Source organism: Anopheles stephensi, chromosome X (genome assembly GCF_013141755.1).
Source record: "Anopheles stephensi strain Indian chromosome X, UCI_ANSTEP_V1.0, whole genome shotgun sequence".
NCBI classification, from domain to species: domain Eukaryota; kingdom Metazoa; phylum Arthropoda; class Insecta; order Diptera; family Culicidae; genus Anopheles; species Anopheles stephensi.
Genome location: NC_050201.1, coordinates 5,701,405 through 5,727,988, shown reverse-complemented (window position 1 = coordinate 5,727,988; position 26,584 = coordinate 5,701,405). Strand labels below are relative to the sequence as shown.

The 26,584-nt window shown below is 49.3% G+C and overlaps 4 protein-coding genes across 4 annotated transcripts; 3 read left to right on the top strand and 1 right to left on the bottom strand.

The window, feature by feature from the left end:
• The first annotated feature begins 5,531 nt into the window (after positions 1–5,531).
• Positions 5,532–19,535, top strand: LOC118515705 (putative uncharacterized protein DDB_G0268364). Its single transcript, XM_036062050.1, has 2 exons — positions 5,532–6,087; positions 16,852–19,535. Exons 1-2 carry the CDS (start codon positions 6,085–6,087, stop codon positions 18,805–18,807), a joined length of 1,959 nt encoding a protein of 652 aa, XP_035917943.1. The 5' UTR covers positions 5,532–6,084; the 3' UTR covers positions 18,808–19,535.
• Positions 19,536–20,134: 599 nt separating this feature from the next.
• LOC118510018 lies at positions 20,135–20,776 on the top strand. Its single transcript, XM_036051830.1, has one exon. It carries the CDS (start codon positions 20,144–20,146, stop codon positions 20,774–20,776), a length of 633 nt encoding a protein of 210 aa, XP_035907723.1. The 5' UTR covers positions 20,135–20,143.
• A 278-nt stretch (positions 20,777–21,054) lies between these two features.
• On the top strand, positions 21,055–22,104 carry LOC118515928. Its single transcript, XM_036062079.1, has one exon. It carries the CDS (start codon positions 21,450–21,452, stop codon positions 21,825–21,827), a length of 378 nt encoding a protein of 125 aa, XP_035917972.1. The 5' UTR covers positions 21,055–21,449; the 3' UTR covers positions 21,828–22,104.
• Positions 21,137–26,318, bottom strand: LOC118515873 (lysophosphatidylcholine acyltransferase-like). The gene is made up of 9 exons (XM_036062071.1): positions 25,913–26,318; positions 25,651–25,796; positions 23,491–23,708; positions 23,150–23,417; positions 22,807–23,070; positions 22,577–22,730; positions 22,406–22,513; positions 22,193–22,331; positions 21,137–22,112 (listed from the first exon to the last, which is right to left on the bottom strand). Exons 1-9 carry the CDS (start codon positions 26,027–26,029, stop codon positions 22,009–22,011), a joined length of 1,518 nt encoding a protein of 505 aa, XP_035917964.1. The 5' UTR covers positions 26,030–26,318; the 3' UTR covers positions 21,137–22,008.
• Positions 26,319–26,584: the final 266 nt, after the last annotated feature.

Genomic DNA, 26,584 nt, shown 5'->3' with positions numbered 1-26,584 from the left:
TTTGCCTGGTAGAAACTCTGGCAGAAGGTTCAGAACTCTATGTAACAGTTGACATTTTTGCATCAGCGGACGGAAACCTTCCTTTACGTAAGCACGCTTGGCGGTCACAGATTTTCTCGCCGAATCCCACGCTACTGCCAAACTGCGTTTTCCAACATCCGATGACATGCATCTCCCAAAATCACGTTTCGATTACTTCATCCCACCACCAGCATTTCCTTCGAGGCACGGTCACTGGACAACGGTGGAAGTGACGCTGTAGCCGACAAGTGCCGGTCGCTTGTTAAATCGAGCCCTCGCCTATAATCCATCCCGTGCGGGCCAACGCAAAAAAAAACCGTTGGCAGATGAGCCATCGCTTCCCCGGCCGGGGCATTGATTGCCTTCAGGACACCTATGGAACTTTGGGCGCAGACATTGCGTAAGGTGGTTAAGCGCTCAGCCAAATCGTTTTATTATTTGACCCCTTCGGGCAATTCGAGGTCCGCGCTCGGCGTTGTGTATGTTGTAAACAAATTCATCGGGGGTTAGTTGAAGAAGAGATGGCCTGCAACATCTGGCAGCGGGTGGAATTGGCGGGAAGAGAGGAAAATTAATCAACAAATGCAATTAACCAAAACATGGGCGCGATCGGGCTGGTCGATAAAATAGAGCTTTGCGATCGGGCGGCCATCTTCACGAAAGTGTTTACAGTAGATCATCTCCACGCCGCGAGCTTGATCGTATTATTTTACGGCGCTTTAAACACTTTGATAAGTACACGGTAAGAGAAAGGGTAATCCAAAGCGATTCCCAAATTTGAAAGGTAGAACTCGAAGCTTTTGGTCGTGGTGGAGAGGATGTGCTGCCATATTGCATAACGTTCCACAACGGGGACAGAAGGCTCCGGCTGTCAAACTTTAGCCAAATCATCAACGAGGTCATACGTTCAAATCCTTACCGATCTGCGGACCGAATCGGTGCACAGCCGAGAGATCCCTGGTGGTGGTTCGAAAACCGGGTACGATTCCTTCGTCCACCGTCACGATGTCCATTGGCGAATCGTGTCGTGGGTACGGGTCAGCAGGAAAGAAATCAATTGACCCGTCGGACGTGAGTTGTGCAATACCTGGATCGCTCACTGAACAATGAGTCCTATAGAGTGTGTGCGTGTGTGTGTGTGTGTTGGCGCCATATTTGGATGATAGCGTAGCTTATTAGACTGTCACAGTGATAGTGAGCCGAATAAGATCTGTTCCCCGTTGCATAAAGCGACCAACTGGATCATTACCATCCGTAAACGCTTGAACGGTACCGACTGTTTGTGTATACTACCGCTCATAACTATAGACGACACGCGCGCCCAACTAATCCACCGAAATAAAATGTTTTATGAGCGCGCTAATCAATAAATCAAACAACGCACCATCCGGCATGCGGCGACCATGCGACTGTGCGTGATAGAAGCAAAAGTGATGTTTGTTATCTCATCACTCAGCCTCAAGTGACAGGTTTGAAGCGTTCCGCCATCTTTGCTCGTCCATCTCGTCAACACTGCGAGCGGTTCAGCGAATTCGCAATTTGGAGAAATTTTATTCGATACTTGAAGGCTTTGCGAAAGCCTTCACCACAGCCACAGTTGATCTTTGTTTGATGAACTCTCGTGTGTGCGTTACAGTAGATGCCGGGAGTAATGAGAAATAGAGCGCATGCTCCTATCTTTACCATCACACAGCCCAGTAAGGTACGTGACTTTATCTGCCCGTTATCTTCACATCAGGGTGCAGAAAAGAAAGGAAATAAAAGAAACCAAACGTTAACACACGCTGGGAGGTCGTCGATAGTTTGGTGTGGAGATGCGAGATAATCGATTGTGACAACAGCTGTGCGTGTGCGCATTTTTTATTTTTATTTTGGCAGACTCTCCATCTGTTGCCCTTTCCGTGGACACTACTGAGCTGAGCAATGGATGGATTTGACTGTGCACATCCCGGCGTCGCGATTGCTGCAGTGAAAACGAGCATCACCATACTGGCAGGGAACTCCATAAACAGGTGTGGCTCAAGCCGTTGTGTTCGATGCGTGATTTTTCCTTCCATCGCGAGTGGTCTGTCGCGCAAGCGCTCGAGTCGAGTACGGGCCCGGAGTGGCCCGGGGTTTGTGAAACGTGAAGAAGAAGCGACAGTAAAGCATGCCCGTGGGAGTGTGAGAAACCCCGACGTGGGAAGATGTGAACCGGTCCGATGCTAATCCGTTTCCGAATCGGGATGCCAGGCGCACGGACCGCAACGACCTTAACAAGCCCTTGGCGCTGCAAATGGAGTGCAGGCGCGAGCGAGAAAGGCACACACAGAGATCGGATCGGATTTTTCGGTAACCCGCATCGGTCGATCATCGCGGACCAAATGCTGGACGATTAATTGGACGCTCTCTCGCTCACCCATCTACAGGCACGGCGTTTGGTGTGTGTGTGTGTGCACTTACGAAGGCAGTATATTGCGCTTCGTCGCAATGCCGTTTACATTCCGACGGGTTCGGGTGTCAGCATCCATTTCAGCAGAGGAACGCGCGCGCGCGTACACCCCCCCTAAACGGGCGAAACACGGCCGTTCGGCGCTCATCTTCGAAAAGTAATATTATTTTCACAAAAGGCAGCAGCCACACCGCAACCTAGCAGCCGGACCTGCGAGCTAGTGAAAGTTTAATGTTACGATGATCCCTTCCGCGGGCTGTATACGGGATAGGGAAGCGGACGGAGCGGACGGAGCTTTAATTCGATTCGATACTCTCGATGTTTCGGTACGATAGTTTTGAGGTTTTTGGTGGCGCTGGAACACGCAAAACACGCGCTGCATTCTACGGCGCACACAGTTGAACGAGATTGAAGATGCTGCTGCTACTACTACCAAGGCTGAAGTTCCACACCGAAGAAGGGTGTGCGTGTCTTGCGTGAGAAGACCATTCCGAGGCTTTTGTATACCACCTAGAATTATATCTTAGATGGGCTTATTCGCTTTCGCCCTATCTTTATACCTTCATGACTAGACGGCCCAGAGGCAAAGACACAGTGCCAGAAGAGAGTTAAAAAATCTCGATCAGCTCAGATCAATTAAAACGTCTATAAATTATCCCGTCAGGCGGTTTGAGGTTGATCCCTCGGTAACCTGCCCCGGGTGTTGGTTTGAACCCATCGATCAGGCTTACCCCAAAACCGTTCCATTCTAACGGATCAACCCTCCCAGGTAAGGGCAGCTCAAAGAGCCTGCCGCCCATGTGGATGCAGGTGTGGAAGGAACGAAAGAACGAAACCTTGCATCCCCGAACAGAAGCCACCATCAGAAGCGGTCAGTAATGGAATGTTTTCTTGGTGGGATCACGTGCCGCTCAGGAACGCTTGTGTGTAGTTCTTCGAACCAGAACCGACATCAGATGAACCTCGATGACCCCGGTTGGAAGAATTCTGTCACCCTTCGGAGAAGTTAAATATACATCTTACTTCCACGTATCCATTAGACACAACAGCATAATACTCCACGACCTCACCGGTGTCTTGAAAACCTCCGTTCCGGAATGTTAAAGGGAATCAATGGTACGCAAGTAGACGCACCCCAAAATCGAACAATTTCACCCCGGATGATGGAGGGGTTATGGAATGAAAGTGAAATCGTGAAATCCTTTACGCCTTATGTCACCGAGCGTTACTACCGAGCGTGGCTGTGGTGTGGAGATGCCGGGAGGTTCCTGTGAGCTCATCTGCTTTATCTCGCCGGTGCTTCCTGCCGGTGGTTCATGCAAGACGGGTACCGAAATTCGAAATTCCTTCACATTCCTTCACACGCTTTACTGAGCACCATGTTCATGTGGGTTTGCGGAAATCTTACCGGTGACCAGACGCGCCAGGGCCGTCACTTAATCAATCATAAACCTGGGTGTAAGGGGGGAGGGGGGGCAGGGTGGTTGAGGTGGCACCGGGTACGAGGTACACAACACATATCCACAACGATGGTTGTTCATTTTATCGATTCGATCACAATGCGGCGCAGCAATGAGTCGTCGCGTAAGTGCGCAGATACTAACGAGCTTTTAAACACCTGGGCCCGCTGTGAGCTATGTAGTGTGTGTGTGTGTCGATGGTGGAAAGCTGCTTTTTCACCAAACATTGCACCGTCACAACAGCAGGGTGACGCTGTTGATGATGCTGTCATGCAAAACATATTTCACGACACCGAACGAAATGTTGCAAAGGGATGCGATGAAATTGGGAAAAAAGCGCCACCCGAACTTGGGTGAGCGTAACACCATCCAGCAAAAGAAGAAAAACAACAGCTACGTAGTACACACAACAACAATAACAACAAAAATACACCACCAAAATGGAGGGCGTCACGGGAGGCGCAACCGGACACACCATTTTTCATGTCGTGGAAAAATTCACACCTGCTGCTGAGAGCGAAGGCGTGAAGCAATCCGAGGCGTCTTTTTTAAACCGTGTCCGCGTACTGATCGAAGCAACGGCTCCGCACCTAATGGGCCTAATTGACAACTCGATCTCGATCAGTTGGAGGCAAACAAACACCGCCACGCAAAACGTAACGCACGTACGCACACTCATTATGCTGCGCTGATTGCCGACCATCGGCCACTTTCGTCAGAACTGTCCAGCGTAAGATGGATTGCATATGCTGGGTTTGATCATTTTCCTTCATTTTCCACGGTCACACACACACGCATAATGTGGCATGTGTTTAAGGTGTGAAAAAGCGTCCGAAATTGCGGACGAAAGGGGATCGTTATAAAAGCGTTTCGATTACCCTGCCTTGCTGGCAGTAGAACGCTAGAAAGAGTTCAATCGTGTACAAGCGACGAACTTCTAGTAAGATACCCTGTAAAGAGATTTATCAACTAGCTTGAGCTCTTTCACTTACGACCTCCTAGAGAAAGCAGTTTGAAGTAAGCTAATAATTCACTTGAAATAAAGTGCTTCACTCAAACGCAACACTCGTAAGAATGGTGTTCGCGATTCGTTAGAAACGACAATTGAAAGGAGCCAGCTTTTAAAAACAAAACCTAGCTCCCCAGACGCACCTTCCGATCGTGATCGGGAGCGGGAACCATCAATCCGGTCACATCCGATTCGAACCACACCCAGCACGTGAACTCTCCTAGCCCGGTAATTGGACACGGTGAGCCGTCCACCCGTGGACCCAGCGTCCGCTTTCCAGCAATGTGCTTAAGCAGATGCCACCCTCCGTGAAAATGAGCATCGCCGAAAAAAAAAAAAAAACGCTGACCGGTTCGTTCCACGCGCATCGCAGCATCGCTACGGAGGAACGCGAGCCGGATTGCAGCGAGACGATCAATCGCTCGCGCATTTGCTCGCTCGCTCGCTCCTGCACGCACGGTTCATCCCTTCCTCAATGGGAGCCGCGTGCCGCGTGCCTAAGCTGATGTTGCTGCTTTTCCCAACGTACGCAAAGGGGGGGGGGGGGATCAACGGCGGGAGGAAAGGAATGGATGGGCTCCCAGGGCAAACAAAATCTCTCGCCCACCCGGGCAACCGTTTCAGTCGAACGTTGACGTTCGCGGTGCAAGCAACGGAGCTCTTAGCCAAAGTGGCATAGGCCCAAAACCAAATTCCAGCTCTTTAGTCACTGTGTGTGAGTACGTGTGTTTTTTGTGGGGTTTTGGTTTTAGAACAACCAAGACACGATTTGCGTACGCATTAGTGAGACGCATTTGTGCTGTGCTTTATGGGATGTGAACAAGCAAACGATACTGCTGGTGGAGTCGAACGTTTGTAATAGAAGCACTCCGAGAACTCCGGGAGTGTGGAAAGAAAAGAAGGAGCGTGCGTGTGCTCAAGTGCGCGGTGGTGATTCTCAGACGTTAAGTGGCTTTATAAGCGAGTGGCGTACGGATAAATTAGAACAAACATTTCCCCATTTCACAAGTGCTAGAACACCAGCTCAGCGTCATCCTCAACGGTCTTATCAACGGGATCAAACAAGCACATCAACGTGCTCAACTCGAGTCAGCAGTTGCAGCGAACGCTAAGAAAGCCGACTCGAAAAAAGAACCGTAAAAAAAAACAACAAAACCAGCAAGATGGTAAGTGAAAAATGTTCTGGAAAACGAAAGACTTTCAACCAAGCGACGAACCCTCGTTCGAATTGAAATCTCTCTCCGTAATCGTGGGTTGCAGTGGTAAGAATGTGCCGCTTTCATGTGAGCTCGGGGGTGATGCAGACAAGCTTTGTTATGTCTTTTGCTTTGGCCTGTTGCTTCTCTACCACCTCTCCACCTCCCTTTGACTCTCCGCTCAAGAAAATGAGTGCAAATGGAACCGCATCGCAGGTAATCACTGCCGTTGAAACCAATTTCACGCCAGATTCGTGAGCATTAATCAATGTTGCGCTACATTCGTCCAATTTTCCTCTCCCACCCACCACCGTTGATCCCCCGCCCCCCTCACTGCATACACATACGGAAGTACGTTGGCATGGTTTGCTTCCGTTTCGCGCCGTATGCCAAACCACCACCAGGCGTGAACCTTTTCCTTCCCATCAATTATTGGCCCCCGTACCGACTCGGGGTTCGATTCTACCAACGAGGCGCTAGACAATGACCGCCCCCCCCCGAAGTGGTGCCACCAGAGAACACAAAAAGAAAAAACAAACCACAAACGCTCGGTAAAGGTACGGTTTGCGGTTGACATTTGACGCAAATCGATCGCAAATGGGCAGGTTTTCACTGTGCACGTGCATCCTTCCCACCCAACTGCCTGGGGTGAACCCCGGTGGGAGACAAAATTACCGTTTCGTGACGTTTGTCGGAATGCGGGAAAGACATACCTTCCCCCTCCCTCGTCACATCGCCCAAAGGAGGAGCTTTATATAGAGGAAAACAGAAAACCCTCTTCGCCACCGGCAACCAGAGCCCTTTGAACGGAGAGGGTTTGATTAAAAGGGAGCAGGCCTGTGACAGAGAAGTAGCCTGTGCCTAGAGGCATCCTCAAAACGCCACGGTAGAAATTTGATGACAACGTACTGCAGCCCCAGCATCATTGCCTTACGGGCGTACGCGCGATTCCAACGAAAGACTCACACCGCAGGCGACGAACCCTCGTAAATTGGGCTTTGCGTTCTTTGACTCGGCGCTACCGAACCGGCTCTTCGAGCATCGGAGTTAAATCCCTCGAAAACGGTGTCTTTTGTGTGTGTGCTTCTTCTGTTTTCTTAATTGTCTCTTATTTTCCTCCCTTCCATTCATACGGCGGCAGAACGTCAGACTAGTGGAGCGTCCATTCACGCCGTTAGAAGTTCGTTGCTCGCCTCAATTCACTTTCATTTTTCTTTCTTTTCCATCTTGTTTCGCTGCTTCCTCTTTTTTGTTTTTGTCCGCGCTTACTTTATATTCTTCTCGGTTTTTTTTTGTTGGTGCGCTCGGTAGGCATCGGGGTATTGGTTTGGGTGTAAATTTCTTGTCTACTGCCAGCCAGTTTGGGTGCACCGCAAAGGCCAATCGAAAGCCGATGCAATAGCGGATGTTTTGGTACATGATGCGCGTGAAAAGGATGGGATTAAAAGGTTCATCCCGGCGTTAATGCGTTGCTGGTGTGGTGTGGTACCTCCCTTTCGGTTGGTGATGGGCGCGTTACGGGCAGATTATGCAACAGGATGAGAAAGTGGCGCGTTACATTAAGACAACCTTTAAGTGGGATTTGAGGTTTAATATAGATTTATTAGCGTAGAATTCTTATTGCCAATGACTTCTAGATTGAAGGCATTGGGGCAAAAAAGGACCCTTCAAACTCCCCTCTCGGAAGCAACCATTTACCTCACACTCCTACGTTGCCTCTGACGTTGTTACGGGCTATGATGCTTTATAATTTAACATCGTCCGTAAGCATCATCGAAATCTTTTTTTTTTGTTTTTGTTTCTCCCGAGATACTTTTTTTCTTCTCAACCACCGCATCCACCGAGCAGAAAACACAGGCACATCTCAATCGCATAATTAGCGTGAATCGCGCGCGCGCGCGCGCCTAGCGAAAGGTCAGCCCCTTTGGTGGGGGCGCCCCATCTGGCGTACTTGGCGCACAATTTCGTAATCGCGTACGCACCCGGGTTCGAGGGGCCCTGTTTTTTTGTTTTGTTTTGTTTTTGGTCTTACGCGCAATTGTGACGTACGGCTGACGCGTTTTTGTCCAACGCCGTCGAGAGGTGTTGGGGAAAAAGAAAGAAACAAAGCCGAGCAAACACAAAACACCAGGCCCACTGTTGATCGGTTGGAAAATGTGTGAAAATCTGCACGACCTGTGTGATGCATCGTTACGGTTTGTGTGTGTGTGTGGGTCTCGCGGCTCCAGATGGATGATGAATGTGTTCTTCATATTGGGTGGGATTTTGACAGGGTTTTCGAGATGAGGTTTGAAAGGGTCCAGCCATTTCTGGTCATTGGTGCCTGATAAGGTGGTGTAGCTGGGCTGAAGGACAGGCGACTTGGTTCTGACTGTCCACTGCTGTTGCGAAAGTGCGACAGTGTTCAGCTCTACCTGTAGATTGTCCACTTTGTCTTGAACAGTTTCCAGATATCGGACTTACAGCGATGGTCAACTATTTTCGATAAGTCTATTTTCATCTATTCGATAGTAACATGTGTAAAATTTATTTACAAAAGAGTCATAAAACTCAAATTGGCCTGGAGACATATCCTTCTCCAAACCGTGAAAGGGCACGTTATCCCGGTTGAGTTCGGCCGATTTCTGCTTGGGATAATCGTACAAAAATTTCAATGGAGAATCATCAACATCTTACCTTACATTCACATTAATTATATTTCAAAATATTTTTTTTCTTTTTAACAAAATTGTTCATCTTTTATAATATAAAAACATGATAAAAGTTTTAAAAAATACAATTATTCAACAAATTTTTTCGATTAGTTTTTATTAGAAATACGGTCCCCAGACATAATTTTTTGAAATTATTTATTTATTCAGTATGAAGGTACATTTGGTGTCATTTTTTTGAAATCAATTGTATTAAAAATTAATAATATTTTAGTCATAAAAAATCTATACTACCTTAATGGTAAAAAGCATTAAAAAATCATACGCCCAAAGCTAATAAAAAATATTGATCGAAATTTTAATTTAGTCTGAAATTTTAGAGGGAAAAACCCTGTATTTTATCTGACATTTTTTATCAGAATGACTATTAAAAAAAAAGTGTAGATTACACAAAAAACGAATTCAATTCGTTGAAAATCGGCATCATAACCTCAACTTCACGATTTAAAAAAAATGGCTGGTCTTATTGTATTATCCTTTTTCTGCTGTTTATCGCGAAACCCCTGTATCTCTTAACTAAATAAAGTATTTTTTGTGAGGTTGTAAAAAGTGAAGAATAAGAAGAAGAAGTGGTTTTCCTGGTGAAAACTATTTTGAAAGTATCGTAAGTAAGTAAGTATCGGTCGGAGGATTTAAGAGCAGCAAAAAAAAAAACACACACACACTCACACAAAACCACAAACAAAGCACAATCTTTTCCCTTTTCAGGAGAGAAATTTTCCCCGATGACGATGCAGTTTGTTCCAGCCTGTGTCTGTGTAGCCCTTTAAACAAAACTCCAACTTGAACGTTTGAAACATCACAGCCGTGTTTCGATTTCATTCTAACCTCACTTTTCGGCTGTTGTCGAACGGGATGCGGGGAGAAAGTTACGTTAGTTATCGACCGTCATGGTCCAGGCCCGCCCACCCACCCAGGTTCTTGCACCCATTCCGGAACGTTCGCGGTACGGTTGCCAGAAGTGAGCGTGGGAACAAAGTTCCAGCATGCGCTTGAAGGGAGCCGAGAAGGCAGGGAGTAAAAGAGTGAGTAAACGAGCGAGCGAGAGGAAGAGTGACAAGGTAGAATGAAAACAAAATTTCAAATCAACACACACACACACAGTTTAGATACAACTGGAATTGGAAATTTTAGCTTCAGGTCCCTCACCTTAGACCTACCTTACACCGTCTCCTTCTTACGGGGAAAAACTGTTGTTAGATCGATAATGATCAAAATATGGCTATTATGGGCGGGCAAACGTTTGAGGTCGCTTGCATGAGGTAGCGGAGCGCAGAGTGAACATAAAATTGGGCAGGCTTCATGAAAACCGAAGGCTCCAACAAACATCGGCGAAGGCAGAACCGAAATTTCCATTCAATCTCGGCTCGACCTTGATCCAGCTTAAAAGTGTTTATTTACCACCAGGGCTGCCCATAAATGTTAGAATGTGCTTGGCAGGGAAGTGGGTGGGTGGCGTGGAGAGAGGTTTGTTTCTGTTGAACGGGGAGAAAGTGAGTGAGTTCCACCACTGGCACACCAGCACAAACTCTTTGGGGGAAGAACCCAAATTTGTGTCACAATATTCGATGGCGGAGGCTCAATGTCAATGACCGATCGAATCAAGATGGCTAAGGGAGTTATCAAGACTTCGAACAGGTGTTTAGATAAGCTTCACTGATATGCGCTGGATATTCCGAAGTCTCATCCAGCTCTGTACAACTTCAACTTCACGGTGGGGTATCTCACCAGTTTTCGAATGCCCGAATCGCACTTTCGCGAGTGACACTGCTCACGGTCGTCAAATAATATCTCTCCAGTGGAACTCCAATCCCTTGTAACCATCGTACCAACCAGCCATAAAACTTCCCTGGAGGCCACCCAGCCACGGTGCACTAGCTCATCCATGAATATATTTGTTCAACAATTTAATGTCAGCATCTTCTGCCCCAACATCCGGCACTGGTTATGGACATTTCAAATTAGCATTAAAAAGTGGCTCAAGCTCTCCGTGTGAGTGTGTGCGACAATAAACCCTGGAGTACCCCGGGAGACGGCGAAAGTACACAACTCTACCGGTAAGGATTCCGCACGGCTGCGGCGGGATCAGCGTGCACCACACTAGCAGGAAGCAGGAGGAGAAAGTTTCAATGAAGACGCGACACACGCGCCGTGTAACGTAGGCGACGAAATTACGAAAGATCCGGGAGTCATCTTTGTGTTTTTTTTTTTTTTTTTGTCAGTGAAACTTCGGGAGAACGAGTTTTCACGAGATGATTCGCTTGACCGGTAATTGAAGATGCGCAATCATTCCGACCCGAGAGTGTTGCGGGAGATGTTCGTGGGCGAAAGCAGGATAGACAGACAAAGCGCCAAACTGTTTGGTGATGCAGTTTGGAGTCATCTCAGGGAGCGCGGGGAGTTCTTGTCCGCGAGATGACATCGAAGGTGGATTGGGACGTGACGGGAGGTCACGCTCGGCAAATGTCAAACACCGAAACTCCTTACCCTTCCTGGCTAGATGGCTAAATAGGCAATATCGTGGTAAGCACGGTGGAGCACAACTTGGAGTGCCCGTCGAGCCCGGGGTACAAGACTACTTCAGCAGGTCCAGAGCGCCCAGAGCTACCGGGGCTGGATGCAGCATCCCGAGGGCTCGGTACTCGGTCGAGTGCGCTTCAAGATGTCTCGACCTCCGACCAATGTGGTGTGCACATGGCGGTGTACGGTGAAGCTCGTAAAGTTTATCGTTCGCCTTCATCCTGCTGTTCGGTGCAAAGGGGCTCACCAAACTAGCCGCGGAAGGGTATTACGTTCGGGACAGTGAAGTCTGCTTCCCTTGGGGTCACAACGGCAATGGAGAGTTCGTAGTTTGATGTCCATTTTCTTCTTCACCCCCTTTTTTTCACCCTTGCTAGGGCAGAGGTAATTAAGGTAGGGTTTCGATCAGGTTTCGGACCGTCTTGTGTGAATTATGAACCTCTTTAGGGGGGGCGGGGATTAAGAGCAAACAACAACAAAAAAGAATCATTAATTTAAACGCCATATCATCGCCCAACTCGCAGTCTTTCCAAGACTCTCGTAATGGCTTTCTTGAAGTGAAACAAGCTATTCCGGGGGAGTAGAGAGAAAGCTTCTTTATCTTCATTAGGGTCTGAGTATGTAAAGCTTTATAGGGACTTGCTACAGGAAGTTACAACAAGTAATAGTCCAGACTATTTTGGAAGAATCTCACCCTTTACAAGGATGTACCTTGAGTATTAGACCAATCCTCCACCCTCTCAATACATCTCCACACGGTGAACTCACCAGGGAAAACGGTTAGACAAACAGCAACAAGCACTTTCACTTCAACCGACGTACGCATCCAATTTTTTAAATTCAAAACAAATCGAATTCGAGTTTTAATGGCAAAACAAACATAAAACGCATCACCCGCGCATAGCTTCGTCTCCTCCTCGGTCTCCTCCACCCCCCAAAAACGTAAAGTTGCGTCGGTAACCAGATGTCTTAGATTGTTTTTTCTCTCTCTCCATACATTTCATAACATGTGCACGATGCGGTTTTCCTTCTGCCCGGGTCGTCTTCGGCGCGAGATGCTGTGTTTCATTGCGTCTAAATATTTATGTGTGAATCCCTCCACTCACTACGAAACCGGTACGTTTGGATTCGCGTACATGAAAATGTATGCCGCCACGCTCCAACCTTTCGTTCCGTGTGTGTGGAATGTACGCGAAACCACGTGGCATCATAAACAGCTCGTTAAAAATTAGTGACGGGCCAGGACTCTGATGGTGGTGATGTGTGTGTGTGTGTGGTACCAATGACCAGTTGTTTTGTATTCTCCATCTGCGTTTTCTTTTTTTTCTGTTGGTGATGTAAGCGGTGCACAATAAATCAAAATCAATCACCACCAGCCACGAACCACCCGTGCTGGGGCAGATGTCCCGCAGCATAACGAAGTACTGGGTTGTGCGCGCAGTGTGAGCGGTGGAAACTTTCCCACCGAGTGCACGACACCGGGAGACATCTCACCGAGCAGTACCTTGCGAGACTGTGAATTATGATAATAACAGTCATAATAAAGTGAGCCGAGGGTGTGGTGTTGCTCAGTCCGCTGTGCGAGGGTGGCGCTATGATTATGATGATGATGCCCGTTTTGCTGCCGCACACGGTTTGACCCCGGAAAGATCGGCCGGGTGAAAACCAGCTGACCAGTGTACCGTGGCAACACACTTTTGACATTTTCGCGCCCCCGACAGGCCAGAACGTGTTCCTCATCTGGCACGATCGTACTCGGACGCCCGCACTCGGGCTCGTTGTCCTGCTACAAAGAGAAATAAACAAACTCGCCCCATCGACACACGGCACGCCCGACAGGCAGCTTAAACAAACCCGACGTCGAGCAGGATAATGACAGTAATGAAGCATCAATACATCAACAATTGCCAACGGGTGTACACCACGCAGAAACCTCCAAAGTCAACCCCGGCACCCCCGGGTGAACTGTGATTTATTACCTAATGAAGGAATTATCTAACGATGGCACTTCGTTTGTTTAACTTTTGCATGGGAGCGAAAGATTTACACGCCGACCGAAGTTACTGAGGTACGGCAAAACCAGACAACTAAGTAAACGGTTGACTGAAAGAAGAAAAAAAAACGCACCGCAAGTCATCTCAGCCCGGGATAGATCACGCTCCGTAGCTGAAGCACCAGCCGGTGGAAAGTGTAACATCTATCGATGGAGCGTTAATTGAGCTGCACGTACGTGCTTGCTGCGTGCTACCGACGTTATCTCATACGTTTTGATTTCAGTGGAGCAGGAGAGATGAGTTGGAGGGGCGCCGCCCATACCCTAACCTCTCTAACCCGATCGATACCTGCGGCCAAATGCCAGGTGGAAATGCAGATGTACGAAACGCTAGCAAATGGCGTAAGGCGTATGACGATAAACCATGCGGAGAGGTGTAGTGTTTGTGAATAGTAGCGTAATTATGACAGCATTCAGACATACAACAAACCAGCGGGATTTCTTCAGAGTGACGAGATTGTCCACAGCACCGTCAGTAGTATTCTAGTATGATTGATTGATATTACAATGTTTACCAAGGCAACGGACTAGCGGGCTGCGTTCGAGTTACTCAAACATCAAACTAAGACGTATAAACGCGCTATCAAAACAAGCTTTCTCGTTTTCCTGATAACCGGGTTTTGAGGTTTCCTGTTTTTGGTTTTCGTTTCTTGAAAATCCGGCGTTCCGTAGATGACTTATGGTTATAGTTACCGGGGATGATAGTGCCCAGCCGATGTGTCGCATCGGAAGCAACAGCAACCCATTGATGAAGCCTTCCATTTAGTCCTACCAGGAAGATAAACGTAATCATTAATCGAACGACTCCGTCCCTGTTGCTTCGCCCTTTCGTTGCTCCGGGAGAAAGTAGCAGCTGGTGGTGCATCTTCCCATATGCTTCCAACCATACCGTGGTGAGGTTAGTATCGAACGTTCCGATCACACCATTGCAGCCCGCAACAACCGAACAGCCAGCGGTACACGGATGGTATCCAGCCAGACATTTGATCATACAATAGCTACCTGCTGGTGCCGCTGTTTCTGCTCATTTTTCGTCCGGATCGCATGCAGGCTCGTGTTCACGTTACCATCTTCCCGAACGATTTCGGTAACCAGGAAGTGGTAGCAAAATTTATTGAAATAGAAAAAAAAATCCGCGCCATAGAAACCTCCCTACCCGTCTGATGTAGAGCCGGCCTGAGCTCGATGTCGATTTTCGACGCTGTCGATGGACGACGGGCTTACGTAAATGGAGACGTTACGAGTGGGAGGCAATGATTTTTGGTGTAAAGTGAGGTTAAATTTGAATACAATCAATGAGTCCCCCGACCGGTATGCTGCTCTCTCGCGTGGATATCACACCAGCGCGAGGTTGGTTGGATCGGTTGGAGTTATCACTGGCTGGCTTTCTTTTCGCTCCTGGTCAAAGTTCGTGCCGTGGCGTTAGCAACGTTTTGCGGTTTTTTGCAAACCATGTGGTGCCGCCATTTTTGCAGACATCGTTTCATGCCGGTGGTGATAATTTATCACCACCGTTACCTCTTCAACAAGCAAAAATACACATCCGCTTCTTGCGGTGTGCAGTGCCATAAAGTGACTTAAAAGACGGATGTTCGAACGGAGTTCGTCTTGAGGTCTTGAGGACTCGGTATGGATGGACAGGGGGACATAAAGTCAACAATGCCTCCATTTTTGTTTTCTCCCGATGTGGTGTTGAACGAGCGACGGGTTAAGGTTAGGTCAAACGGACAACAGTCTTTTAAGCAGCAATATTTTCGATTTCTTCCTCCAGCCCAATCAAGCCACTCTTGGTGAAAATAAGATACGAAACAAGGTTCGCAACGTCATTATACGATTATTACATGAAACGTAGTACTTACCGACTTAGATGTTGCGCCAATTGTTGAGTGAGATGAGAGCTGTACCTGAAAGGTACCAATTTTCACTGAGCACACCCATACACAACTAACGAATGACTACGATCCACAATCGATGAATCCGCTTGTCATCATCGAAACCTATGATTTGACCGGACTGAACTCGACCGTCACAAAAGCGCATCGCCGAAGTTCTCACCAAACGCACACATCTACACACCTCAATAAAGAAAGGTCGTGTTGTTTTTGGCAAATCTTATCTCCCCAGCTTCCCAAACTAAAATTATCCAGGTGCGTTCTCTTTCACTCTCGCTCTCTCTCTTGCTCTCTCTCTCTCTCTCGTTTGGTACGAGTTTCGCATCTCGCTCGGGTTTACGCTAATCCACACGCACCTGGGCGGGGGGAAACAGATTTGGCAATGCCATTACCCGTCCAGCCTGGTCCTGGGATCGTATTGCTTATTCGGTGGGAAAATGATAAGGTATCCGGCGGAGGGTCCATCACAGACAATAACGGTGTGCCAGATAATCGCATTATTCTCCCAGGCACTGTCAAAACTACACACTTCTCCGAATGCTCGAGATGGTTAATTCACTGCCACGAGCCACTCGGGCTCGGTGGTCTCGGTGTGGTCGTGACGCCCTGATTGGCCAAACCGGGAGAAGCGGTTAATGCGAGGTATTAGCATTTTCGGTGGTCTTTGTTGGGACTTACTATTTAACCTCTGTACCGCTTGTTGCGAAAGTGTTTGGGATGAGGTATAAAGATGATGGTGCCTGTCAGAAAATGATCCGAAGGTGCTATGATATCGTGTGCGGCGGTGGTGGTATTAATAAATAAGATAAAACACTTTCAGATGATAAAAGTAAATGTTTTGAAGCAATCTGACTGTTAATCAGTCAACATCACGATAATAAGATTGGGTTAAGTACCGCTCAAGAAATCTTGCAGAATTCAATCCATCAATATCAGCGGTGGGAGCTGCTAATACTACTACCCAAAATGGGATTAAAAATGGTGGATGATATAAGCTGGAAGCCATTATCTCGCTACCCAGTCTTGCGTGTTTCACGCACACGGGCACGGCTGTAATCATGCTGTACAGCAGATAACTCTCGTAAGCAGCGAACGATCCGATCGACGTCGCTAAGATAAAAGTCACATGGGAAAAAGTGGTGAAGATTCTCATTAAGCAACCAGTATTTCTACTGAAGCGAAACTTCACTCATCTTGCACGCATCGTTTTTTTTTGTGGGCCACCATTTTGGGTTTTTGGAAAGATATATGAGAAACCCGGAGATTTCGTGTAATACAACGCGGGCTGTTTGTTTTGGGACTGAAAAGAACAGGCCGAGCAAGTTCCGGATGTGCTCGGTAGTTGTAGGGGGGGACTAGCTGTTTTTTCTTCATTTCATGGTTGACGGTTGGGAGATTCAATTTCATCGCAAGCCCATCACACACAATCACACCCTCCGTGAGAGCTGCGTGCCATTTACGGTTGCGAATGTCGTGTGTTTTGTTTTTGCGTCATCCCATTTTCCATTCCTCGACCAGCGTGTGATCTTTCATCTTCTTTTTTCTGCTCTGTTTCCAGATGTTCCGACCGTTGCTGCTGGTGGGAGTGTTGCTGACGGTGGTCATCGTGGTGACGGCGAAGGAGGGCGCTACGGCCGACCGGAAGCTGAACATTGATCCAGCGCTGCGCAAAGCACTGCTGCGTGCCTTACGCCACCTGAAGGAACGTCAGGAGGAGGAAAAGCAGGAACAGCTGCTGGGCGATGCGAACACGACGGAGGAAAACTTTGCGACCACCATCTTGGACGAGCTGCTCGAGGAGAGTACGGTGTCGGAGAGTGAGGCACGGGCCCGCGACACCGCCGCAGTGGACTACCACACGTACGTGGCTAACGCGCAGGAAGATGATCGTGACACGATCGAGGGTGAGGTGGAACAGCGGGATACGGGTGCGGTAACGGTTGGGTCGTCGGATGCGAACGAAATCATCAAGACGATTATTATCGCAAAGCCGAAACCGGCGCTAATCGTACCGAAGCTGGAGTCCGAGAACGAAATCGTACCTCAGGTGGACCAGAGTACGACCAGTACGACGGAGGCGCCACTACCGGTCACTGTCAGCACTACGCAGCAAGCTCCCATTTCAACGACAGCTGTCCCGGTACCAACCACACCGGCACCCACTCACAACGAGGACGGCGAGAACATTGAGCAGGTAAAGTCGGAAGATGTCAAGATATTCCAGGCACCGCTCGTAGCCGCGTTCACCGTGCAGCAAGATCAGCTCGGCGTCCCACGCAACGTCATCCCGCTGCTCCAAACACCTCCCAAGCAGAAGACCCCGGGCGCATCGGACTTTAAGCCTTCACCTGTCATCCTACCGGTCGGAGCGGGCTCTTCTGCAGCCGCCACACCAGTGGCCGCTGTGCCGCTTCTCCAAATTCAGGCTGTCCCATCAACACAACCACTGCTCGCACCACTAGCGCCACCATCCGCCATCAGCCTCAGCACCCGAGCTCTCGAGGAAAAGACGCGTCTACTCGAACAGCAGCTAATAGCGCTCCAGAACCAACAGCGCGCCCAGGAGCAACTGTTGCGTGCAAAGATCCAGCAAGAGCAAGCCATCATTCAGCAGCAACAGCAACAGCTGCAGCAGCAGAAGCAACGTCTCGAAGAGGAAACACGCCTCCGCATTCAGCGATTCGAGCAGGAACAGCGTCTCTTCCGACAGCAGCAACAGCAGTTCCAGCAGCAGCAACAGTTCCAGCAGCAACCACCCTCCGCGATACAGTTGCCTCCGTTCAAGCCACAGCCACTGCCACTGCAGCAACAGCAGCAAGCCCCACAGCCAACCTTCGTGCAGGAGTTGCCCCGACCCGGACCGGCGGTACAGTTCATCCCGAGCGTTAGTCTACCGGGCGGCAAACCCATCCCGATCTCGGTGGAGCAGCAGCTTCCCTTCAAGGAAGCCGTCGACTTCCAGCCGCAACAGCCGCCACAGCAACAGCAGCAGCAACAGCAGCAACAGCAACAGCAGCAACAACAGGGACCCAAAACGACCACCTCCGTTGAGCAGGTGAAGGCCATCAGCCAACCGCCTCAGCTCGCCCGTGAACAGGCACTCCCGCTTAAACCCTTCCAACCGTTCAATCTGTTCCCGGTTCTACCACCGCTACTGCTCAGCCCGAACCAGTTCGAGCAGCAGCTGCCACCTCTGCAGCAACGTAACCGAGTGTTCCGTCAGGAACCGGGCACCGGTAACTTCGGTCTAAACGTTGGTCCTCCACAGCAGCAGCTACCCTTCCGTCCATCGCAACCGCTCGCATTCAATGGGCAACCGACGGGATCGCTGAGCGATAGCCAGAACCTGCAGAATCTTCTCTTCCAGTCTGGCATTACCTCCCGTTCGGCGGAAGATTTCAACATCATCACGAAGGTGCTCGCCCTGAACCATGGCATCCCGCAGGCATCGTCCCAGCGCATGTTCGCCAAGCTGAGCCCCGACCAGCAACGGCAACTGTTGTTCCGAAAGTGAGCATCCTCACACACACCAACTCCACTCCAGGAATCTCCCAGAATATCCCGCACCCCACCCTATCCCCTGTCATAGGCGTTAGCGAGAGCAATTTAGCTAGGCAGTCCGGGCCCGGGTTGAGCACGTGGTGCTCGTAAGTTTGGTTAGCTAACCTCATCTCTGCCATATTTATTATTGTCACAACTGCCGGTGCCGGAGCCCGTCTCGACGGCCGGCAGTTGTGTATGTGTGTGTGTTTTTTTTCCTCATATCGTTCATTTCGCTTCTTACGTATCTTACCCGCTATTGTTTCCACCGTTCGTCACCTATCACAATCTAGCTTTACAGATGTCTCTGTAACCTTGAGCCTTCAACCGGGAAGGTTCAGTTTTCCCCCCGATGTTTCCGCCAGCCTCCTCTATCTCTCTATACCTTCTTCACTTTCCTCTTCATTCATTCATTCGCAATGTAAGAATAGTACGTACTGCGTCTTGGCGTTGGTAGCAAATATGAACCACCGTAAAGGATGGTGGCGATCAGATTTGTGAAACTCCATCGGCGCATAACCCCTGGTGTGTGCGTTCTGTGGCGAATGTCACGTGACAAGGCGTCCGGCGTCAGCAACGCAGAAACGCAGTCAGGTATTGCTAAGGAGATTATTAAGTAGATTACTTTAATATTGTATTGCTCATCGGTCGGTTCAATCGATCGGTAATTCTCTCGAAATAAATGGTACTTTAAATAAGATGGCGGCTGATGTGTTGTCTTTGGTTTTTTCTTCATTGGGAACGCTCAGGTAACTTCAGGGTAATAAATGTTGAGACTACTGATAGCAAAAGTAGTGTGTCTCATAATATCTGTAAAACTGTGATTCGATATTCATATACTCGACTGTTTGATATAAAATTTACCACTCTCGTTCGCTTCCCACCCCTTTATCCACATCAACCAATAGGCCAATAACTGCCAAAAAGTCCATCGTTAACTTCGCACAAACCTATCGCGGGTTCGTTTATCTCTCCACCTTTCACTGTTTCATTGCAATTCCGCCAATGTTTATGGCCAGTCACATTAGCATAGCACGCGCCCGCGGTGGCGTCAAATCGCGTGACTTTCGCCGTGCATCAACTAGAGTAAGGGCAAAGCTCTGTCTTTCGCCGTCGTTCGGAGGCACGAACAAGCGCCTAAATGTAGGCTAGCGCGTGGTCACACAACAGCACCACCGGCAGTGTACAGGGTGTTCCGCTCAAGGGCGTATTCGACAGGCACTACAGACCCAGTTTTTGGGGGGGCAGCGCCGCTTCCACCCCATTTTTCCCACTTTTTCTGGCCTCAACCCCTCCCACTATTTGACACAATGTGTCCCTTACCTTGGTGCATAAATTTCACATCGACAGGCTTTTCGTGCATTGGGGGGGGCGCTTCTTCACACGCGATATCGGCGGTTCGCGGATGGTGGTTGTGCATATCCTTCCGATCCGTCCTCGACCACACACACACACACACAGCTCTCTGGTCCGCAGGTTTTCACGCAGTCAGCCAAGTGCCGGGTCCGGGTTCAGTCGTGCGTCGGGCATCGAGTGCACCGCGGGCAAAAGGTGACACATTGGCCAAGCTGAGTTCGGCCGGGCAGGACCTGTTGGATGCGTTGGCACGGTTCACCTACTTCGATCGCTGGTCGGACGAGCAGCGGCGGGACTGCTGCCACCGGGCACAGATCCGTCAGTTCGAACCGGACCAGACGGTGTTTGTTGAGGGGCAGGCACCCGTCAACTACGCACACTTCATGCTGAGCGGCGAGTGTGGGTTGCTGCAGTGTCTGAAGCTGCATTGGCGCCGCGATCGGCGCACGGGTGCGAAGCGTTACCGGCTGTCCCGGGCCCAACCGACGGAGGATGAAATTACGCGGTTCTATCGACGCCGCCGGCAGCAGACGATGGATGCATCCGGGACGGAGGAACACGTTGATGTCGCAAGGTATTTGGGATGAGACTAAGCTAAGTCCGTAAGCGACCCGGAATCGGTCGGGTGGTAATGCTTGTTCCAACGAGGTCGAGTTCGATCCGTGGGTGCAACGAGTTCGGGTCGATCCGTAGGTGCAGCAAACCATACACGAGTGAACCGTGGGTGAAGCGAGTTCGACGAGTCGACTCGGACTCGTTGCACCTACGGATCGAACACGATTCCTACAGGAACGAACTCGACTCCGGGTCGATTCGGGAAAGGTTTTGTATGACCCATCACTAGTACCAGTTATACGTTTACGCAGCTATTTATAACCACAGTATAGCAAACTTGTTTAATAGTTTATAGCAAACTGAGAGAGAAAAAATACGGTAAACAAGCAAAATAGCTTTAAAAAAGTAGCTTAATATTCGTCTCGTTGTATGTAGCTGTACTTCACGCTTTCCTCCCTAACCTAAGTACGCGAACTGTGAGTGTTCCGTAAGTAGCTTTTCTTTTTACTGTACATTGTGCGTTACGCTTCTTCTACCTACTAAGTACACTAAGTACACTGAGACATTTTGTACCGATGTAGTATTTAACAGTGTGTGATTAAAAGCTTCCTAACTACTGTAAACTGGTAAGTGTTCGTTCCTTCTCCTCTGTCTTGCAGTACACCGCAACAGACACCCGCAACCGAGCGGCGTAAGCAGCCGACCATGGTCGAGTACCATTTCGTCGACATCGCTACGTACAGCCGCGGTTCGGTGTTTGGCATCGGGGAGCATATGGTCGATCGGGCCGTGTTCGCCCGCACCCACGTCCAGTGTTTGCTGATACCGCGCTACTGGCTGCTGGAGAAACCCCAAAACCGGGGCAACATCTGGAACCGTGTCCGGATCTTTCTCGAGCAGCGGCAACCGTCGCGCGAACGACTGTTCCGCTGGTTCCTTGCCGAACTGCTGTGGCACCGGTACCGGCGGCAGCTGGTCGATGATTTTCTGCTCGTGCACGCACCACGCCATCTGCCGCGGTTGATCGATGTACCGCTCGCGTGCCGTATCGAGGAGTGTGATGTGCAATCCGACCACGACTAGCGCCGCTCAATAAACCAGGAACGTTAGATTTGTCTGTCTCATTATTATCATTACGCTAATACCACTAATTCAAAACACTGGCCAACACGCAACTGGCGGAATTGGCAATAATAGTTTTCCACTGCCTAGCATGTACACCGTACACCCTGCGCTGCTGCAACGTCCCGTTACGGTCCATCGTCTAGCTGGTGTTCGTTTGCTGCGGTGCTGCAAACGGCTTTGGTTCGTTCAATTCTTGCAGATCGAGCAGAATCGGGTGACAGTTGATGCTTCGTTCAAATTGCTCTGGAGGCCGGAGTCAACAGAATGAAGAGTTAGTTAGCTAAACGGGTAGCAAATAGCGTCAGCAATGTAAGTAATCTTACCGAAGGAAATGAGGCCTCGATTGGTGGTGTCCGCCTTAACGAATAGCTTATCACACTGTTCCGGTGTAATGGTAGATAGGTGCTTTACTGCTAGGTACAGTCCCTCCCTTGTTATCAGATCACGCTCCACACCGTATAGCTGTTGTAAAAATACATCAGAAATGCAAAGGCTAGATATTTCAGGTCCCATCTTCAAACCTGCCGCGTACCTACCTTAAACAGAAGCTTCAATAAGTCGAGTTTTGGTTTGCCCAAGCCAGACAGAAACAGGGCAAGCAATAGATATTCTCTGAAGTCTATCAATCCTGCACTGTCATTGTCCTGATGATGAAAGAACAATTAAAGTTGAAGGTTTATCAAAACCACTCTTCGCGCCCATCGTACCTTGTTGAATATTTTGAAAAGAATTCTCGTCGAATCATTCTCCACGGAAATGTTTAATCGGCGAGCAAACTCATCCAACGCGATGAGCGAATTTTTCTCCGTAAAGGGTACGCCCTGGTCTACCAAATTCTGCTCCACCGTTCCATCAGCGAGTCTGTAACAGGAGAACGAGCATTTTGGAGGTTATAGATCGTTGTCCAGGCACCGTGCTCTGTAAGCTCTAGCATTACCCCAGCCATTTACGCATCTTGACAATATCGTGACTCCAGGCGTAGTACGGCATACCGATGGCGATCATGTAGTTCATCAGCTTGCAGTCATTGTAGCCATGCTCGGTACCGGGAATTCCCAGCGAATGGGCAATGTAGTTGCGGACGTTGAGCGCGTACAGCTTCGCATCGTTACGCTCCTGCTCGTTCGGGTAGTACACCGGCAGGAAGTTAATCTCGAACCCGGTGTGGAACGCGGTTAGCGTGCGCCATAACAGGACCGGTCTGCAAAACGATATCAAGCGTAACGTGAATGCCTGACGGTGTATATTACGGAGAGGGGGAGCAAAGCAAACACACTTACACTCCAGGTCCCTCCCACGTCCACGATACGGTGTTGGTTGGATTGGTGTAACGTATCGCCACCGGTTGCACCGGGAGTCCCGGTCCGAAAGCACCCGGTTTGAACTGTACCACCGCCTGCCCGTTGCTGCAGGTTCCCTCCGGGAAGATAAGGATCTGTGGCCAATCCTCCTTCGAGATGACGCGCTCGATAATGAGATGGCGTGTGATGTGGCGTGAGTTTGGATCCTCCCGGCAAACGTAGATCGGTTGTGTGATGTCAATGATTTCTGGACGATAAAGTAGAGCGAAATCATTGCTTCTGAATGCTGTATTCTTACTAGCTCGAGCGTGCTCACTTACTGCCAATGAGGGGTAGATCGGCGGCTTTACTTTTCGCCACCACGGTGGATGGGCCACAGAATGCTACCACGATCGAGTCGAAGAGACTGTAGTGTGGACCAACGACTACGATCGGTGCCTCGCGGGGTGAAGCACAGACACCGTTCACCTTGATGCGGTGAAATGATCCGAAGAAGTACAGCAATCGCATCGCCAGTGCTGTCATCTCACGCATTTCCCTACAATGAGAAGTATTGGAATATGTTAGCTTTGGAGGTTGTGTGGAGCTTTAGATGAGAGATGTTGTGTCTTACATTACTAGGCTTTAAACTATATGAACTTGGAGGAAACTTCTCCACTCTAAATACCTGTCGCGACGGACGAAACTGGGATTGTACAGAACATTTATAGTCCCAGCACTCACAGTACGCCTCTGAGACATTGACTCTGTCCAAAACTGACGAAGCCCTCTTAGCCGCGTTCGAGAGGAAGATGCTCAGAAGGATTTTAGGCCTTCGTATGTGTGGAAGGACAATAGAGGAGCCGCTACAATGGCGAGCTCTACGAGCTGTACGGTGATCTTACCATCGTCATGAGAAGGACAACGGACGACCCAGCCCGTAAAGTCCTTTTAGGTCGTCCACACGGACAGAGGAGGCCCAAATTGAGATGGAATGATGGCGTTGATGCGTCCACCAGAACGGCCGGGATAACGGATTGGCAGACGACGGTGCTAAACCGTGAGCGGTATCGAGGATTGTTGCAGCAGGCCAAGACCGCAAAGCGGTTGTAGGGCCTGATAACTAAGTAAGTAAACTATATGAAAAGGAATCTATCTAAGCTATCTTCTTTTTCCTGGTTTAACGACTTGCTTGGTTATGATTTGCTAGGCTTTGAAGATATCACGCAGCTGGATAGAGAGTCCTCACTACGGAGACTCCGTTATTGCCTCATCCATCGTATCTCCCAAACAGCACATCTAATAATTCTAATGAAGTCTTCAAGCACTACTGATCAGATATTTTGGGATATTAATTGGCCAGAGTATAGATACGGGTTCATAATAAAATAGCAAAGTGCAACAAATCCCAAATCGCTTCTAGGTCTAAGGTTTGCAGCAGACTCAGATATTGATCTCGCTCGTCTTTTGGAGGTAATTCCTATGTGAGGTTTCTACCCATTACGATCTTCGTAACTTAAGAACTTTCTCCGTCGAGCGTTCCTATGTAAATATGTGTCCCTGTTTTGCGTTTTAATTTTTTCCCCCTATCGCTACCAAACCGCATCAATTCTTGGCGAGTGTACCAACAGACCATTGATTCTCATTTCAATTGTGCACATACACACAGCGTACTAAAAATATGTCCGATTGTTTGGTTTGGCGACATCCAAGCGGCCCGGTTTTGCGCAGCGAGTACGATGAAGCTTACTCATCGAGGTCCACAACATTCTGGGGACCTACCCGGGTACCAAAGAGCATCTCGCCAACGAGGAACAAAATAAAGTTAATAAAATATTTGTTGCAAAAGACGTCGGCCACGGTACACAATCGCTTTGCGCGATTTCGCGAGAGCACAATGAACAACAATTTTTGTTTTTTCTTGCCGGTTGCCTTTCTCTTTCGATGCTGAGAGAATGTGCGCGAGTGGGTTAAAATGCGCGCGCGCACCCCATGCAAGCCGGTTTGTTTGTTGTTTTTGTGTGTGTCTCAGGGTTCGGTCTGAGCACGCGGAGCACAACAGATCACGCCACTTTCTGACACGCGAGAGCTATTATAAAAATAGCTTTGTCCCGCTCTCGCCACCATGTTTTGGGGGGGGAGGACGGGGCGAAGGGACAGGAAACGTGCTGCCTTTTAGGCTGTAGTAGCCCTGCTACGATCCAGTTTTGCTGGTGCGTTTTGCACTGATAACGCTGCGCCGACAAGCATGCGGTGCGTGCCGGGGTACAAAGGTCCGCCAAGACTCGGCTGATCCGGCTGCCACGGTATCGTTCGATTACTCAGCTGTTGTGTATCTCTTGTATGCTCTCTCTCTCTCTCTCGTTCTTCCCCCTTGTTCCGCGTGGCCATAAAACCACACGATTTGTCAGGCTTCGGGCGACCCGAACCCATGTGGCCATCGACGCCATCCTTCGCCTGCTGAACACGTGGAAGGTGTTTGTTTTACCAGCGCTACCTACCGTCGCCAGCCGGAAATAGGTATCGAGCGCCGCTCCTTCTCGGTCAACCCGTACAGCCCGATGGAGGCAAACGCCCACGCCACCACCAAACAAAGACCCATCAGCACGGCACGGATCGGGAGCACCAGCAGCGTCATGAGATAGGTCTGCAAAACAAACAAACAGCAAACAAACCGGGCCAAGGAACGATAAGTTATCGGACGTGCGAATTGAACCAGTAAACGTAGACAGACCTTCCCTCCCCCCCTCCCTCTACACCTACCTTGCGCTTTTCCCATGGGTCGTCAAGATCTAGCTTGAGCACGAACGGGTTCACGTACTCAGCTTCCGGGATGCGAGTGACCGTACTCGTGATGGTCGTTGATCGTTGAAAGTCCATCCTCACCACTGAAGAGTTGATTGCAGGTTCGCGCAATGTCGCGTTTTCACACTGCCAAATGTGCAAAATTGTTGCGCACTCGATTGTTTCACACCCGACCAGGGTAATGCACGAAGCACATTGCCGGATGACAAATAACGTCTGGTTTGAGCGCAAGATGGCAACTGCTGCTGCTGCTGCTGCTGCTGCTGCGTAGCACACACTGTTGTCTCGAACGGGTCGCGGTGCGTTCTGTCTTAGAAAGTCAGGCTAACCGCGCTCCGCTATAACGTCATGTGTTTGGCGGTGGGAGAAGACAACAACAAAAAAAAAAGAAGGAAGGTTATCCCGTCAGCGCGAAGAGCGCGCGAAATGGCTCTCGCGTGAGCGTGGGAAATTCTCAACGTCACGCGGTACCGATTGGTGGAAAGCGCGATATAAATAGAATATGTAGAGAGAGTATATTACTGCCAACTGAAGGAAAAAAAATGTTTTTTTTTTCAACGATTACTACGTTTCGCCAGAGGCTTGCTGCTCTTGACCATGGAACAGTGGTTTCCTTCAAAATACACACAT

What these genes read in the sequence shown, in the direction of transcription:
- LOC118510018 (XM_036051830.1), top strand. Translation starts at nt 20,144, where the DNA reads ATGTGTCCCTTACCTTGGTGCATAAATTTCACATCGACAGGCTTTTCG.
- LOC118515928 (XM_036062079.1), top strand. Translation starts at nt 21,450, where the DNA reads ATGGTCGAGTACCATTTCGTCGACATCGCTACGTACAGCCGCGGTTCG.
- LOC118515873 (XM_036062071.1), bottom strand. Translation starts at nt 26,029, where the DNA reads ATGGACTTTCAACGATCAACGACCATCACGAGTACGGTCACTCGCATC. An exon ending in CCTATTTCCGGCTGGCGACG is followed by an intron (nt 23,709 to 25,650) that starts GTAGGTAGCGCT and finishes TTCTCATTGTAG; the next exon opens with GGAAATGCGTGAGATGACAG. An exon ending in CGATCTACCCCTCATTGGCA is followed by an intron (nt 23,418 to 23,490) that starts GTAAGTGAGCAC and finishes TTTATCGTCCAG; the next exon opens with AAATCATTGACATCACACAA.